Source organism: Tupaia chinensis, unplaced genomic scaffold (assembly GCF_000334495.1).
Source record: "Tupaia chinensis unplaced genomic scaffold, TupChi_1.0 Scaffold148646_1, whole genome shotgun sequence".
NCBI lineage: Eukaryota > Metazoa > Chordata > Mammalia > Scandentia > Tupaiidae > Tupaia > Tupaia belangeri.
In genome coordinates this window covers 495,071-512,295 of record NW_006208495.1, presented here as the reverse complement: position 1 = coordinate 512,295, position 17,225 = coordinate 495,071, and the positions used below count along the sequence as shown (strand labels likewise).

The 17,225-nt window shown below is 38.6% G+C and overlaps 1 protein-coding gene across 1 annotated transcript; it reads left to right on the top strand.

Annotated features, from left to right (window-relative positions):
• The first annotated feature begins 12,125 nt into the window (after positions 1-12,125).
• CPXCR1 (CPX chromosome region candidate 1) lies at positions 12,126-15,425 on the top strand. Its single transcript, XM_006170592.1, has 2 exons — positions 12,126-12,191; positions 14,092-15,425. The coding sequence occupies exon 2, from the start codon at positions 14,100-14,102 to the stop codon at positions 15,063-15,065; it is 966 nt and encodes a 321-aa protein (XP_006170654.1). The 5' UTR covers positions 12,126-12,191; positions 14,092-14,099; the 3' UTR covers positions 15,066-15,425.
• Positions 15,426-17,225: the final 1,800 nt, after the last annotated feature.

Here is a 17,225-nt window from a genome sequence, read left to right as displayed (position 1 = left end):
GGTGGCTTAAACTCATGCCAGGCGCGTGTGCGTGTGTGCCCAAGATCCTGAGAGGAGAATGGAGGAGAAGGGATTGCGGCATGGCCATCCCCCCGGGGGGGTGATTTCTTGCTTTCTGTCTCTCTGTCTCTGTCTTTCTGGCAAGCACATGCGCCCTATAGCAAAAACAAAACAAAACAAAACAAAGCAAACAACAATACTTTCTCATCAAGTGATAGGAAAATTTACCAGATATCATAGATATTTTGAATAATAGCAACCATTTTGACTCAGTCAATATTTCTAGAACAGGATATGCTATGTTTGCTGAACACACGTTTTTCAAGTGTACATTATATATTCAGAAAGAGACCATAGTTTGGTCCATAAAACACATCTTGATTTAGGTAGAAGGACTGAAATAGTAAAGGATGGGCCGCTGAACACAAGAACAATGGAGCAGCCAGGTGGTGTGGTGGTTAAGGCAGCTGGATCCCACACAACTGACAGCATGTTCTGAGTCCTGGACTCAATGGCTTAAAAAACATACCTTCCAATAAGACATGGTCATGTGATAATCCTTCCTCCCTCTCCCCCGCCCCCCATCCCTCACATAAGCATTAGAGTTCTTGCAAATATATAGGTCTATTGACACACCTCATGCTTTATGCTACATCTGTTCTATATATTACTTCAAATTTAATAATCCCACAATACTATGCTCTGATTTTTCTGAATGAAAGGAAAGAGGAAACAAGTCAATGGTAATATAACATTCATTCATGAATTAGAAGACTTAGTATTAAGATGTCAGTACTATCCAAAGCAATATACTCTCCATCCACCAAGTGATTTTTTAGTTCAGATATTACATCTGATAAAATTTGGAAATTTTTAAGAATTAATTTTGGGGCCAAGAGGTGGCAAAGTGGTTAAGGTGCTAGACTCCCATGTGGCTGACCACGGTTCGAGTCCAGGACCTGGAGACTTGCATTTTCACTTTCCCCCTCTCTCTCTGTCTGCCTCTGATGAGCACATGTGTCCTGTAGCAATTTTTAAAAAATAATGATAAGTAAAATTTTTTTAAAAGAATTCATTTTAATTTTTACTTTGTCTAATTGAAGAGAGCAAATATTCACTGATTTTTTTTAACTTTTTTTTTGAGAGTTACATGTGTTCGCCAGAGAGACAGAGAGACAGAAAGCGAGAAATCACCCCCAGGGGATTGGCCATGCCACAATCCCTTCTCCTCCATTCTCCTCTTGGGATCTTGGGCATGCTCGCACACATACCTGGCGTGAGTTTAAGCCTCTAGGTCAGGGACTCGAACCGTGGTCAACTATATGGGAGTCCAGCGACATAGCCATTACGCCATCTGCTGGTCCCATAGTCACTGAATTTTTTAAGTGACCTTTTATTTAGGGGTTTTTGTCTTAGGGTGCATGCACTCACCGGAGAGAGAGACAGAGGCAGGGAGAGTGAAAGTGAGAAATAATCTCCCAAGGAGGATGGCCCCATCAAAATCCCTCTTCCTCCATTCCTCTCCTGAGATCTTGGCCATGCATGCACATGCTCCCCAGCATGAGTTTCAAGCCATTGGGTTCAGGACTCTAACTGTGGTTGACCATGTGGGAGTCCAGCAACGTAACTGCTATGTCATCTGCTGGCCCCCTAAAAATGACATTTTTTTAATTCGAAATTTGCAAAGCTAAATTTATAGAAATAAAATGTTGAAACATTCAAATGACTTTTGGGGGGGCAGTTTATAATATTTATACTCAAGGTTTAACTGTATGAAACATATGCCATTCCAGCTTTTTTAAGCCAAAACTTTTAAAATAGATTTCATACAGAATAGAAGTACTTGCTTTCAATATTCATGAAAAACTTGTGAGAGTAAACTTTATGTTAGTCTTTATACCTAAATCCAAGCACTAATCTACAGAAGTGCTACGACATCTGCCATAATCTGGCAGACTGGGAATCAATTATCTGTGCTTGTGAAATAATTGATATAACATTCAAGCAACAGGTATATGACCCTTTCATTGTCAACTTTCAAGTTCCTAGCTGGCAAAACTTAGTTTGCATACAGATTCGTATTTGCAAAAAATATTGAAAAATGTAGTTTTTACCTTTCCAGTCTATACAGTATAAGTAAGATATATTAGAAGAATGCTGGAATTGACAATGGCTGTGAATTTGCATGTACTCTGTAGAAATTAATCTGAAACAGACGCAGCATGGTTTACAGAAGAAATTGGTGACCAACAGTCAGGAAGAATTTAATTTCAGTTCTTCAATTAAAAAGGTACATAGCAAACCAGCAGGTGGCACAGTGGTTAAGGTGTTGCTCTTCTGTATGGCTGACAGTGGTTCAAATCCAGACACAACAGCTTGAAAATCATGCTGGGCACATATGTGTGCATGCCCAGAATCCCAAGAGGAGAATCGAGGATAAGAGATTGCAGCATGGCCATCCCCTGCAGGGGATGATTTCTCACTTTCCCTCTCACTAGCTCTCTTTGGCAAGTGCACACACTCTATAGCAAAAACCTAAAAGAAAAAAAATAGTTATGTACCTATGAAAAATCTTATTTGTTTTCCCTTTTAGTTTATCTGTAAATAAAAATATTGTTAGACTATTTCCTCATAATTTTTAGAAAGTATCATGTTAACAGATATAAAAATATTACAATAAATAAAACAAAAATTTTTTTGCTTTTTTTAAAATTTTTTTTTTTTTTTTTGCTATAAAATGCGTGTGCTCACTGGAGAGAGACAGAGAGTGGGAAAGTGAGAAATCACCCCCTGGAGGGATGGCCCTGCAGGGATCCATACTCCATTCTCCTCTCAGGGTTTTGGGCACGCTCACACACACATCCAACATGATTTTTCAGGCCGCTATATCCAGGATTCGAACAATAGTAGGCTTTGTGGGAATCCAGCACCTTAACCTCCATGCCACCTGCTGTCACCAAAACAATTATTTTTATAAGACAAAATATTACTTTTGGATTTGTAGTTTCTAGTAAAAATGGCATGCAGCTCTCATTTTCTTATTTCTCTATGCTAGAAGGGAAGATCTTATTTACCTTTCAAATTTCTTTTTTTTTAAATTGCCAGAGGGTGTATGTGCTCATCAGAGAGAGATAAAGACAGAGAGAGATAAAGAGAGAGAAAGAGACAAAACACCTCCATCTCCTCTATTTTTCCATTCCTTCAAGCTACTTTGGCCAGGATTCCAACCAGTCAGTCATGTGCTTTCAAGCTCTTTATGCACAGCGTTTAACTGCTGGACTATAGAGCTGACCCTCAAAATTCTAAATATATTGAATTTAGGAGTAAAATATGGGGCTAGATCTTTTCCATATGAAAATACATAGCCACCACCTCTTCTCCTCAGCGAAAGCATTTGGAAACAGTTTAGCTTAACTCCATTCCCATGTTTCTACTCAGACATTTGACTGTTCGAATCAGCAGGGTATTCAAAGGGAAAAGGAGGACGTGAAGAGTATCTTCCAATTGGTTGTATATGTTGTGTAACATAATGTTTATCCTTTTTTTTTAATTTTGAAGAGGTTTTTGCTATAGGGCACGTGCGCTCGCCAGACAGACAGAGAGAGACACCAAGACAGAAAGCGAGAAATCACCCCCCGGGGGGATGGTCATGCCTCAATCCCTTGTCCTCCATTCTCCTCTCGGGATCTTGGGCACGCATGCACACGCACCTGGCGTGAGTTTTAAGCCACCGGGTCCAGGATGTGAACCGCGGTCGACTACGTGGGAGTCCAGTGACATAGCCATTACGCTAACTGCTGGTCCCCATAATGTTTATTCTAATGATGTAGAAATATATATTATTTACATATTATTTTGCAGGATAGAAATGTATATTATTTATGTATTATATGTTATTTTGCAGTACCAAATCAGTGACCAAAGTAGAAAATGGAATGTATAATCCATAATAGAAAGAATTTGGTGGCAATTATTAATGATATTAAGTATTATTCAGAGATTATACATTCAGACTCGATATTTGTTGAATATCTTTTGCAATATATTGCAAGTTTTTACATACAAAATTTCTCAAATATTTTCTATGATAAAGCAGTTCTCTTGGTAGGTCAGTTTGTAAGTGGTTCAAAAAACAGTGGAGAAGAGGCCAGCAGTTAGCGTAATGGCTATGTCACTGGACTCCCATATAGTCAGCCGCGGTTCGAGTCCCGGACCCGGTGACTTAAACTCATGCCGGGTGCGTGTGCGTGCGTGCCCAGGATCCCGAGAGGAGAATGGAGGAGAAGGGATTGTGGCGTGGCCATCCCCCCTGGGGGGTGATTTCTCGCTTTCTGTCTCTATGTCTCTCTCTGTCTGTCTGGTGACTGCACGCGCCCTATAGCAAAAACCTCTCCAAAAAAAAAAAAAAACAAACCACTGGAGAAGAAAAAAGAAAACTGTGCTGTGAACAATATGCCTATATATAGGGCAATCTCTCATCGATTCAAGGAGTTATTCCACTTTTTCAAAATCAAAATAGGATTCTCCAAACTTCCGAATCGCTGTAAGCCTCAGCAAATGGGCAATGATAGGCTTGGCACAGTTTGAAACTCACAGTTTTGCTTTTACCTATTATTTCTCACATAAATACACATTGTTTCATTCTTCTTGGTTTAGTTTATTCTGATTTCTTAGGCAAAATTTTTGCCTAAATACGCAATAAACACAGTATGAAGGAAAGCCTCCGTGTTATAGAAGTAATAGCAATGAAGTAAAATCAATGTACAGTTTTTAAAATCATTACATATTTCACAAGAAAATCATGTCAGTTTTTTAGTGAATAAACTGATTTTATGTATATAAGTGTGTGTATATATATATTATTTTACACAATGTACGCTGTATATATGTGTGTGTATGTGTCTGTCTGTGTATATACATATATATATATACAGCGTACATTGTGTAAAATAATGATATATATATCTAAATATATATATGTATATATAAAAATGGTTATAAAATCTCCCCACACACATACACACAGATATTTCTCTTATGGCTTGTATTATAATCATGAATGGGTTTATAAATTTGATTAGCCCATTTAAAATGTAGAAGGCATATGAATTTGAATGCTATCCTATAATTCACAGAAACTCTTCCACAACTTTATATAGATGATACCTACATTGAATTTATTTACCCTGGTACTACTTCATTCCCCAAGGGAAGTGCTTGCAATCATTGTATAAATCAGGTTGAAAATTGCTGCTACAACAGCAAGAAAAGAAGGGATTACAAAATGCATGTTGGATGTAGAAAACAAGGTAGGAGGTGACATTTGACTCGAGAGTCTTTCTTTGGCCTGTTAGAAAAAATAGAACAAGATTATCGACATTTCCAAAGGAGGACTCACAGCTTGAGTACAGCCTCTAACCTTGTTTTCAATTTCCACTACTCTGCAGGTTTTATCATCCCCTTTTTATTCTGTACTTTTACTGCTTATATACTGACATAGCATCACAATATAGCAGGCAGGTACATCCAATGAAATGAAAGTCAGTATTCTTCATATAACCTATGAAATTAAAGGGGAAGTAAGACTGACAATTTCTCTTAAAACTGATTTTCAAAAGTTTTTGCATATGACATTATAGATATATACTATCTGCAATTTCAGAAGGTATTTAAACAGGTAATAGATAACTGTTCTCTGGACAGGAAGAATAATAGCATTAGAACATGGCTCCCATGGGACCAGCAGTTAGCATAATGGTTATGTCACTGGACTCCCATGTAGTCCAGCACAGTTCAAGTCCCGAATCCGATGGCTTAAACTCACGCCGGGCACGTGTGCATGTGTGCCTAAGATCTTGAGAGGAGAATGGAGGAGAAGGGATTGTGGCATGGTCATCCCCCCTGGGGGGTGATTTCTCTTTCTGTCTCTCTGTCTTTCTGGCGAGAGCATGTGCCCTATAGCAAAAACCTCTCAAAAAAATAAAAATAAAATAAAAAAAGAAACAAAGAAAAAGAAAAAGAAAAAGAAAAAGAAAAAGAAAAAGAAAAAGAAAAAGAAAATAAATGGCTTCCAGACAAGTATGTGCCATCTGTTCCATTGTCTTAGGGAGGAAAAGTCATGACATGGGCATTGATTGCTGATGCAGTGACTCATGGGTAGTTGTTCTTTATCTTTTTTTTTTTTTTTTTTAAAACAGAGATTTTTGCTATAGGGCACATGTGCATGCTGGAGAGACAGAGATTGACAGAAAGTGCCTTGAGAGGTAGTGCTCAAGAAACAAAAGAGCAACAGTCAGCTTACTCACCAAGTGAAAAATGTGGACCTCATGTCAGCAGTGTTAATAAGGAACAACTGGGACCAGCAGCTAGCGTATTCCTTGTATAAATCAGGTTGAAAATGGCTACAACACCAAGAAAAGAAGGGATTACAGGCTTACATCCTTGTGGGGCGGATGGCCATGGCACAATCCTTTCTCCTCCAGTCTCCTTTCGGGATTTCGGGCACTTATGCACACATGCCTGGCCTGAGTGTCAAACCACCAGGTCTGGAACTTGAACCACAGTAGGCCATGTGGGAGTTCAGTAGCATAACCATTACGGTATCTGCCAGTCCACAGTTTTTACTTGGTGAGTGAGCTGACTGTCGCTCTTTTGTTCCTTGAGCACTACCTCTCAAGGCATCGGCATCATACCCATTTATTCCAAAAAGCATCAGAGATGGAATTACAAGCTTCTTCACAAAACAAATCACCTGACATTTATAGGTAGTATCCAATGTTGGTTAATAACTGATCTCAGATAATAGGATAACATCATTCCCTTCAAACACGATTTTCTTGATCCCACAATAAATGAGAGAATAAGAAAACTCATACTTAAATGACAGCATCCTTGTTATAGGTCAATTATTTCCTAGGTGTACGTCACCAATTCTAGCTTCGGGATCATTTATCAAAGGACTTTCTTTTCATTCTGATGACCAACCAGTCATCAGAACACATTGAAATCACTGCTGGTTCAAGTCCAGAAGAATTCGAAAACAACAAAGAAAGGGGAAAGGGCCCACCTAAAAGCACAGAGGCCTTCATCATGCCAGACTCCCTGACAGAATACTCACAGAGAACAGAAAATGGGCCGTTAGGAATTTTTAACATAATAATATTTTTACATCGACTGTTACCCATCGAACCACATACAACATGCAGTGCTGATTTCTTGTCACTGCTTTTCACTGCAGAGAAGCTAATTCCCTTGCTTCCATCTAAGCCCGTCTGTTATATTTTTTAAATGAACAACTATTTTGTGGACCACAGATCCAATTAGCAGCTTTTATCTACTAACATCCAGGAACACTTTCGTTCTCACAAGGACTCAACTGCTGTTTTGACCCATTCTGTAAAAATGTTATTGGGTTTACTATGTATATAATCTTTGTTTTAAATGCAGTGCAATTGTACTCTAGGATGTATGGCAATGTTTCTTAAAATAATAGGCTTGAAACTGAATTAAATCAACTCTAAAAAGTGATCTTTTTAAAAAGTAGACTGAGCTAGTTAAAGAAACAACAAACAAAGCACAATTAAAGTTTGAACAGTTTGATTTTTGAGTTATCACAAGTCTGGTGTCACTGCATTTTGACTGATCACATTCTATTGGATCTACAGACCCATATGTAAAATCACTTAAGTCTTTTTGTCCAGTATCTGGGCAAATTAAACTTGCATCCATGTACTTTAGCCCAAAGATTATGTTTTACCACAATTTGGTATGGCGAACTAAGATAAGGACAAAAGGTATGCATTTTTCTAACATCATTTGCATAACTGATGAATTTTATCATCCAACTGATGTCCCCATAATTATAAATAATGTGCTAAACGGTAGCAGTGGAAGTGGATGGTAAGAAAAGTAGAAGCATACAGATAGCTCAGTGAAAACACCTGAGGAAAGTTTTCACCCCAGTAGCAAATTACAAGTTATTTTGAAATTACTTTCTTTTATTCCTTTCAGAAACAACTTTAATACTTCTTGAGAAGATTATTTATAAGAGCTGATCATGACCCTTGCTGTGCCATTCTGAATCCAGTTTTGTTCAGAGACAAAAATATAAGGCACCTAGAATTGAATCTGGTCCCTAATCTTTTTTTTTTTTCCTGGAGAATTTCTGCTATTTTCAAGAGCTACATTGTCTCTGAATCTTCATTTTGTAAGAAGTTGAAGTGATTTGGGAGAGGGAGAAAAAGACATGTCCCAGGGAAAAAGGAGAAGTCAAGTAGTCAATGTGTATCACGCAGTAAAAAGTCACTCATTAGCATATAACAGGTGGACGGACTTGCTTAGGAAGTGGTATAAGTTCATTCTCTGGTTAGATTTTGGAGAAAAAAGTCCCTTTCCTTCTTTCTTTCTTTGTCTTTCTTTCTTTCTTTCTTTTTTTTTTTTTTTTTTTGGAGAGGTTTTCGCTATAGGGCGCGTGCACTCGCCAGAAAGACAGAGAGAGACAGAGAGACAGAAAGCGAGAAATCACTCCCCAGGGGGGATGGTCACGCCGCAATCCCTTCTCCTCCATTCTCCTCTCAGGATCTTGGGCACACGCACACGCGCCCGGCGTGAGTTTTAAGCCACCGGGTCTGGGACGCGAACCGTGGTCGACTACGTGGGAGTCCAGCGACATAGCCATTACGCTAACAGCTGGTCCCCCCCTTTCCTTCTTTCTATTCCTGTTTACAAAACATTTATTGAGTTACCAAAATTTAGCTAAATTGACAAGAGAAATATAACTGTATATACAATCATCATCACAGGACATTTATTGTCCCATTCTACACCACACCTCACTGATAGTGTACTTGGGAATATTTGTGGTATACATAAGATACTGACTCAAAAAAAGTAGTGTATGAATTTCAGAAACAGCAATTACATAAATATCTTGAAAGGAGGAATTCAGAATAGCATGAGATTATTAAAAAAAAATCTTAAGTTGAAAGAAGTCAAATTCAACATGAAGAAAGGAAATTTTAACCATAGTTTCATATCGAATGATCATTTTACTCATTCTCCGTCCATAACGATTTGTATTTCTTTTGCTTCTCAACTCTCTTCTAATAATTCAAGGAATTTCCAAGGATCGTTTTTCCTTCTGCTATCAAATGAGGTCCTCTTGGCTTTTAAGTGCAAGATTTCTTCTTTCCTTTTTAATGCATTATGTTGTGATCTTTTAAGTACTACTATAGCAACATGATTATAATGTTACAGTTATTTCACTCAAATTAAAATATATAGCTTGGTGTCTTGAGGGGGTGTGTGTGGTGTGTCGGTGAGGGAGGGTGCTTTAGATTTGTATTTTGTGTGACTGTTGCACATGTTGTAATGTTGTGGAAAACCAGACGGCCAAGAAACAAAAAGGCAGCACTCTGGAGAGATAGGGGTAACTCTTTAATATGCCAGTGGGTGCAGAGAAGTTAACACTCAGAATCTCTGACCCCTCTTGAGGGTCCAGCACAGTCTTTTATCAGGAAGTTTGGGGAGGGGTGACTTTCATCGGGCTAAGGGGTAGCCTATCAGGAACAAGTAGCCCATCAGGAAGATGCAGCCCAGAGTTTGTTCTCAGGAAGAAAGGGTCAGATAAACAGGATGGTCAGTTTTTCTCAGATTGTTTTATCACTTCAGAGAGGGAGAGGCCTAGGCAGTGAATACATAGAGGCTTGGGATGGCAATGGTTGGCCTTAGGCTATTGTGATCTGGGCCCATCCACATTAATATGAATTCACATTTTACTGGGGGGTCTTGTATTTTATTTTTGAATTCTGTCTTTACACTAGTTCAATTTTGAGTACAGCATACAATTAGAGTTTTATATGTGATGAGTGATAGAGTGATAAAGCAAAAATTATAAACTCCTGAGTGTTTCTGGTCGTTACTCTTTGCCTGCTATCTAAAGAAAATGGCCGCCTGACCATTTCAGTTACTCCCTCCAGCCACAGTTGGCAGTTTTCTGTTTGGTTGCTAGGTTGCCAGGTTGCTAGGTTGCCACATTCCGTGGACATTATGATGCGTAGTAAAAAGAACCTTGAAAATGGTATAAATGAGCACGCAGCAGGCAGAGGAAGAGGAGGAGAGCAGGCTGGGCCTAGCAAAGCTAACCTTTTAGTCAAGTTTATACTGAGAGTGGAGATAAACAGTGGTGAGTTGGAAGTAAAAAGCAAACTGTAAGGAAACGTAATAAGCACTTTTTAGCTTACGTATCAACTTTGTAGTATGTAAGAAATTATTTTGAAATTACCTTTTGTTGCTTGATTTATCATTCTTCAATAGAGAAACTACTTTTGATACTTGTGCTTCTGTGTCAGGGCTCCAGTATATTCACCTATGATTCTGTGACCATGTCTTAAGTCTATAAAAGAATCTGGTTTTATTTATCGTTAAACTGTTAGAGTAAGAAAAACATTTGAAAAGAAATATTAACCAATTTGGGGGTCAAACAGGGATGCAGTACTAAAATATGGCTCTGAAAGGCAGACGCACATGGGAAGGTTACCAGTTCAAGGCCAGAGACCTCCCTAAGTGTGCTAGGGACACATGTACCCATGATCTGAGCTGGAGGATGCTCGAGTTGGGGGGTGGCATTGAGATCCTGCCATGACTACTATCTTTCTCTCTTTCTTTCCTCCTCTTGTGGAAAAACAGACTGCTGGGGAACAAAGGGGCAGCACTCCGGAGAGACAGGGGTAACTCTAATACACTAGTGGGCGTGGAGGAGTTAACACTCAAAATTTCCAGCTCCACTTGGGGGGTCTAACACAGTCTTTTATGGGAAAGTTTGGGGAGGGGCAGTTTCCAGTGGTCTAAGGGGTAGCTTATCAGGAAGAAGCAGCCCATCAGGAAGATGTAGCCCAGAGTTTGTTCTCAGGAAGAAAAGGTCAGATAAGCAAGGTGTTCTGCTTCTCAAGGTCTCAGATTGTTTTATCACTTCAGGGGGGGAGAGGTGGAGGCAGAGAATTCACAGAGGTCACTTCAGAGGGGGAGAGGCAGAGGCAGAGAATTCACAGAGGCACAGAGGCCTGGCATGGCAACAGTCAGCCTTGGGCTATTCTGAGTTTCGGGCCCAGCCACATCACTTTCTCTCTCATGAAATAAATAATATTTTTTTTAAAAAATTGACTAGTTTGTAAGGAACAGGAGATGTTAAGTTCCCTCAAATGAAGGAGGTAGCGTATGGTAGGAGATTTTCTGCCACTTATAATGTTGCGGAAAACCAGACAGCTGGGGAACAAAAAGGCAGCACTCTGGAGAGACAGGGGTAACTCTAATACGTCGGTGGGCATGGAGGAGTTAACATTCAAAATCTTCAGCCCAGCTTGGGGGTCGAGCACAGTCTTTTATTGGGAAGTTGGGAAGAGGCAGTTTCCAGCAGGCTAGGGAATAGCCTATTAGGAAAAAGCAGCCCATCAGGAAGATGTAGCCCAGAGTTTGTTCTCAGGAAGAACGGGTCAGATAAGCAGGACGTTCGACTTCTCAAGGTCTCGGATTGTTTTATCACTTCAGAGGGGGAGAGGTGGAGGCAGAGAATTCACAGAGGCCTGGCATGGCAACAATTAGCCTTGGGCTACTCTGAGTTCTGGGCACAGCCACATCAATAAGTGCTTGGGACTCTGAAGGAATATGTTAGGGGCCAAGTGGTGGCACAGTATAATACCCCCAGATTCACATGAGAAAGGTCCTGGGTTTGCATACTAGGACTTCCCTAAACACACTAGGTGTACATGTGTCTCTAACCTGGGCCACTAAGACTGGGGATGAATCATGATCTGGGGACCCTGTTGGGGATGCCTGTCTCTCTATCTTTTTCTCTCTGTGTCTCTATCATAGACAAAATAAATTTAAAAGTCTTTTTTAAAAAAGCATATCTTAATCAAGGGTGTTTCGATCTGAGGTGAAATGAATTTGTATATTGGTATTTAGTGCCTTAACCGCCATGCCACAGGGGCCAGCAGGATATAGACGTGGAAGATACACAAAGATACTTCCCTTGAGGGAAGAAGGTATAGGAGCTGAATATTCTTTGTTTTAAAATATTTTGACATGTTTCTAGGGTGCTACGAAGATCTATATGACCACCAGTAACTTCAGCTTCTACGAAATTACTGGATCTCAGCCACACTGAGAAGCAACCGTCATATCATCTTCAGTTTGTGAGTTTTATCTGGTTATTGTACATGTCTTCTAACACATAGACTCTGTTCACTATTTGATCTTGATTATAATTTGGCTGACGCTGAGATGTCTTTGTAGAGAGGTTTTCCAATTGTCAGTCTTGAAAAGATAAAACCCAGGAACATTCAGAAGCACTCAAAAACTTTGCCACTGGATTTTAGGAATGTGTGGAGACACCGAAGAAAAGAGTAAAGAAAAAAACTAGAGGATCAAGAAATGAGCCTTAAGGAGTGCTCATATTTAAATGTTAGGAAGACTTAAAAAAAAAAAAAAGCAAAATATATAAATAAAATAAGGACGAAAGAAACAGAAGGATAATAAGTTATCACATGGTAACAGAAGTCAAGAAATGGTATGCTTAAAAGTAGGGAGAGTTGAATATACAGTTCCACGATCTTAGAACAGCATTAGGCAGGGGAATACGCAGAATAAAATCTAATTTTGATCACTGTCTTCTATTAAAAAACATAAAGTTTGATATTAAAATAGACTTGAATTAATATCAAACTTTGGATACATAATTAAAGGTCAAGTTTAAGGGAATGATGAGCATGAAAGAACAAAAGTTCTGCAGCATTAGAACAGTGAAAGCATAGTGAATGAGTAGTGGGAAGAAAGCTGGACAGAGAGGTGAAGTCAGATTGTGTAGGATCTCTGAACACTGCAGTATGTGATAAGGCCCATATCATTATACATGTTTAAATCCAGCTTATCTACCCATACATTCTCCCTAGGTTAGCTCAGAAAAGCTAGCCAGGTGAAATGAAAGCCAAATTAGTTCATTTCTCAAGTCCCTTCAGATTTGTTTTCAGCTGCATTTGCCTTTCCCCACCACTGCCTTTGGTAAGAAATTGCCTGCACATCTTCCTGATCTCCCAGTTGAGATTGTCCCAAGCCCTGTCATAGAGGAGTGGAAATGTAGTTCTGCAAACTAGGATGCACTGAAAGTATTTGAGCAAGCAGATGACATGAGGAAAGAAAAAAACTAACACGAAGGGAACTTAATGAAAGAGACAAGAGGAAAGTGGTGAGTGGAAAGTTTGGAATCAGAGAAAGCAGTTACCATCAGCAGTAAAGCAAGTGTGAGGAGAGTATCAGCTTGACTAGTGCTGGGAATGAAAAGTATTGGTCAATGTGGGAGCTATTTTAATTTTAAAAAATCCGAATTTGGATCTCACCTTTCAGCTTCCTACACTCTTGTCCACTCTACTTTTCCTTCTCACATAATTCACATCATTTTTCTTTGTACAGATATTGCTTTAAATAGAGCAGATTTAAACACACACACACACACACAGACACACACACACACAGAAACACACACACACACATAGAGAAACACACACCCAAAGGGAAAGTTGCAGGGAAAGAATAGCTTTTGTTCTTCACACCACTGCAGCCATTTCATCTTTACATAGGTCTTAATGCTCAAACATACATACTTAACAAACTGCCTTTTACTTTAGTTTCATTTTAAGCTCCCAGGTCAGTAATTCAGATCTATCTTATGCGATAAAAATTATATTTAATTCTCCATACAAAAGGGAATAATTGGACTTCCTAGCCAGAACTATATGTGCTCTAGTGCATACAACACATTCCTGAAATAGCCAAAGGAGAGGTTATGTTATTCCAAGTTTATACAAATTTTATAACTCCCTAACGAGAACACATATTTAATAGAAGTCTCATATTTGCACTCAGTTTTGATTTTCCTTATATTATTTTGTAGGTTTCTGACTCTGATAAAATGTTATAGTTGTGAAAAAGCATAGGAATTGCGCATCACGTGCTTTTTGTTCGGTATAAGAAACTGACTTCTTAGGAAGTGAAGCATTCAACACCTTAATAGATCTTTGTCTTCTTTCTCATAAACAGAACCCAAGATGACTTCTCCTATGAAAGAAGGAAGTGATCCAACCAATGACAATCTCAAAAATTCTGTAAATGAGGCTCCTGATGGCTGTGAAACTGACATAGAGCCTCTGTGTGCCGATCCTGATGTGATCTCTCAGGTGCAAACCAACCCCATAAACCAGGAGCCAGGCACATCACTCTCCCAGGGGGATGCTGTTATGCAAACGGCAGAAAACAATGAGCTTGAAGGAGAGAAGAACAAAAAAGAAGATTCAGAAGAAGAGGGTCTTCTAGTTCAGATCCCCATTCCTAGGAAATGGATCTCTCTTATGTCAGGATTAGGGAGAATTACCTATGTCAATGTCCCACTAGCAATTGATAAAAAGAATCCCTTAACTGATAGCTCAAGATTTTACTCAGGCAACATGGAGATACGAACAGGCGATTTCTATCCTAGTGCCATAAATTATAAAACTCGTCTCCAACTTTTAGTTTCGTGGAGAATTCCATACCTTAATAATCATGATGTAAGGAGAATGACCCTTCGTCTGCTGTGTGGGAGATATTTCTCTCAGTCTGCGGGTCATCAACGTATCACGTGGGTGAAGCAAAAATATATAGCATTTCTTTCTGACTCAGACATTCTGAATCATAGAGAGAGAACCATAATGCTTGGAAGACCTTTGAGGGTGTATTACAACCTGCCCCTCACTGAGAGAATGACATCAACAACATTTCAAAAATCATTCAATAATAAAGGGAAGGAAGGCTTCCATGTTTTTGTGAGACCTATGTTCTATGTTCCACAGACCCCAATTCAAAATGTACTTAATAGGAAAGCTTTTGAGGAGCATTTGAGGTCTCGTTATAACAGGAGATTTGTGATCATAAACACCTATAATGGTGGGAAGTATATGTGCTCCGTCTGTGGTTGTACTTTGAACAGTTTGACTGAGTTTAGACTCCATTCCTGCAGCTTTCCCGAAGAGGATTAAATTAAAGTGGGGCCACTTCATTTTGAAATTTCAATTCTAAAAATTCGTAATTCAACCACTAAAGTAAGACAAAAACTACATGAATATAAATTTTAGTAATATTAGATGGAGTTGCAGAAAGGAATACAAACTGCCAGAATATATCAGAAAGAAACTTTTGGGAAGGGACGAAACCCCGTTTATATCATTCTATTACAAATAGATCATCAAAATATCAGGGCCTTCAGTTTGTATTGAGTCAGCAATTGAATGAAGAAAATGTTAGGACTTTTTTAGCATCATTTTTGCAGATCAAAATATTGTTAAAATGAACAGATTCCAAGTTAACACAATCCGGACAAAGACTGCAAATATATATTGGAAAGCTAAACAGTCTTGCAACGTGTTCCTAGATATTCTGCTCAAACTTATATCAGAAGTCTTCTCCATATTTTCAATAAATATCATTTTTAATACATTAAATGTTGTATCGTATGCTTATAACTAGAAAAAATTCTTAAACTTAGAAAAAGTGGTTTAGATAATAATTTTGATGATGCAAAATAAAAACAAAACTCATAAAAAACAAAACGATACTATAGAAGTTAAATCATTTGAGATATATGTGAAGAAATATAAAACTGGTTAACATATAACTTCAATGTTTCTTTTTTTTCTTGGATAGATCCTTCACTGTTGCCCATAGTCACTGTCCTAATTATACCTCCCCCCATACGCCTATGCACAAATGCACACATGTTTTTAAGGAATTCCCATCTTGCTACTTACAGCTCAAACATCTGCGCCTCTTATTCAATACACAAAACATATAGGAATATGCACATATTACAGAACACAACATATACTTACTGATTACCAACTATGTGTGAAGCACTGTCGCAGGGTTATTTCACGTGTTAGTTCATCTTTGTAATATTCTTAAATGTAGGTATGTTTATAGTCAAAATATACGAGTAAAATTCGTTTTCAGACCATGAATGGCCTTCTCAAGTCACACAGTAAGTGCATGGTATTGTCATCATATAATAATGTATTATAGCTGAAATTTAAAAGGAGGCTTTTTGCATATTATACCTTATTTAGTAAGTATGTATTTATGTATGAAATAGCATATAGAATTGATTTCATCCATGTATTTACCGTAGTACAGAAATTCTAAACTCTCCTGAAGTGGAAAATACTTTAGCAATATCTAAAATGGGTCAGATTTGTTCATCTCAAGATAAATTGGCTACTTTCAGATAAAATTATTCAGTATAAGCAATGAATTGGAGTAAATACCTAAGACAATCTAGGCAACTAAATAAAATGTTTCTACATTTTTAAAAGTATATATTATTTGTAATTTTTTCTCATTTTTGAGTATGAAATATAGTTTCACGAAAATATAAATCATCTGGGAACCAGCAGTTAGCGTAATGGCTATGTCGCTGGATTCCCATGTAGTCGACCGCGGTTCGTGTCCCGGACCCAGTGGCTTAGAACTCATGCCGGGCACGTGTGCGTGTGTGCCCAAGATCCCGAGAGGAGAATGGAGGAGAAGGGATTGCGGCGTGGCCATCCTCCCTGGGGGGTGATTTCTCACTTTCTGTCTCTATGTCTCTCTCTGTCTGTCTGGCGAGCGCACACACCCTGTAGCGAAAACCTCTCAAAAAAAAAAAAAAATATATATAAGTCATTAGACAGAAGTCAATAGAAATAAAGTAGAAAAATGGCTTGTGTTCCTCAATTTTCCTAACTAGAGTTAAAATGAAAATTGCAATTGGGGATGTGTAAATGGTGGCCCAGCACTGAAGTGCAGTGCTCTGTGGGACAGACTGGCTTGTGTTGGGAGGGTTGTCAGTTTGCCTTCCTAGTGCTCCAAGCCCACACGTGCCCATGATCCAGGCTGACTGGAGCTGAGTGTGTGTCACAGAGTCAGAGCATGTCAGAGGTGCCATATGTCTGTCTGTGTGTAAGTCTTCTTCTCTCTCACCCATGGAATAAATAAAGCTTAAAAAACATAACAACAGGGTTTTTAAATTGGGTTTTATACTGTCTTATTACCTGTATCAAATACACATCTTGGCTAAGAAATTTCCATAAAGTTTGAAAACATGGCTAGAATGCAGAACAAAGTAGTTACTGAAAAATAACATTTTCACATGTTTTTTTCAAAAT

Excerpts from the sequence above, each read along its gene's own strand:
- CPXCR1 (XM_006170592.1), top strand. The coding sequence starts at position 14,100 with ATGACTTCTCCTATGAAAGAAGGAAGTGATCCAACCAATGACAATCTC.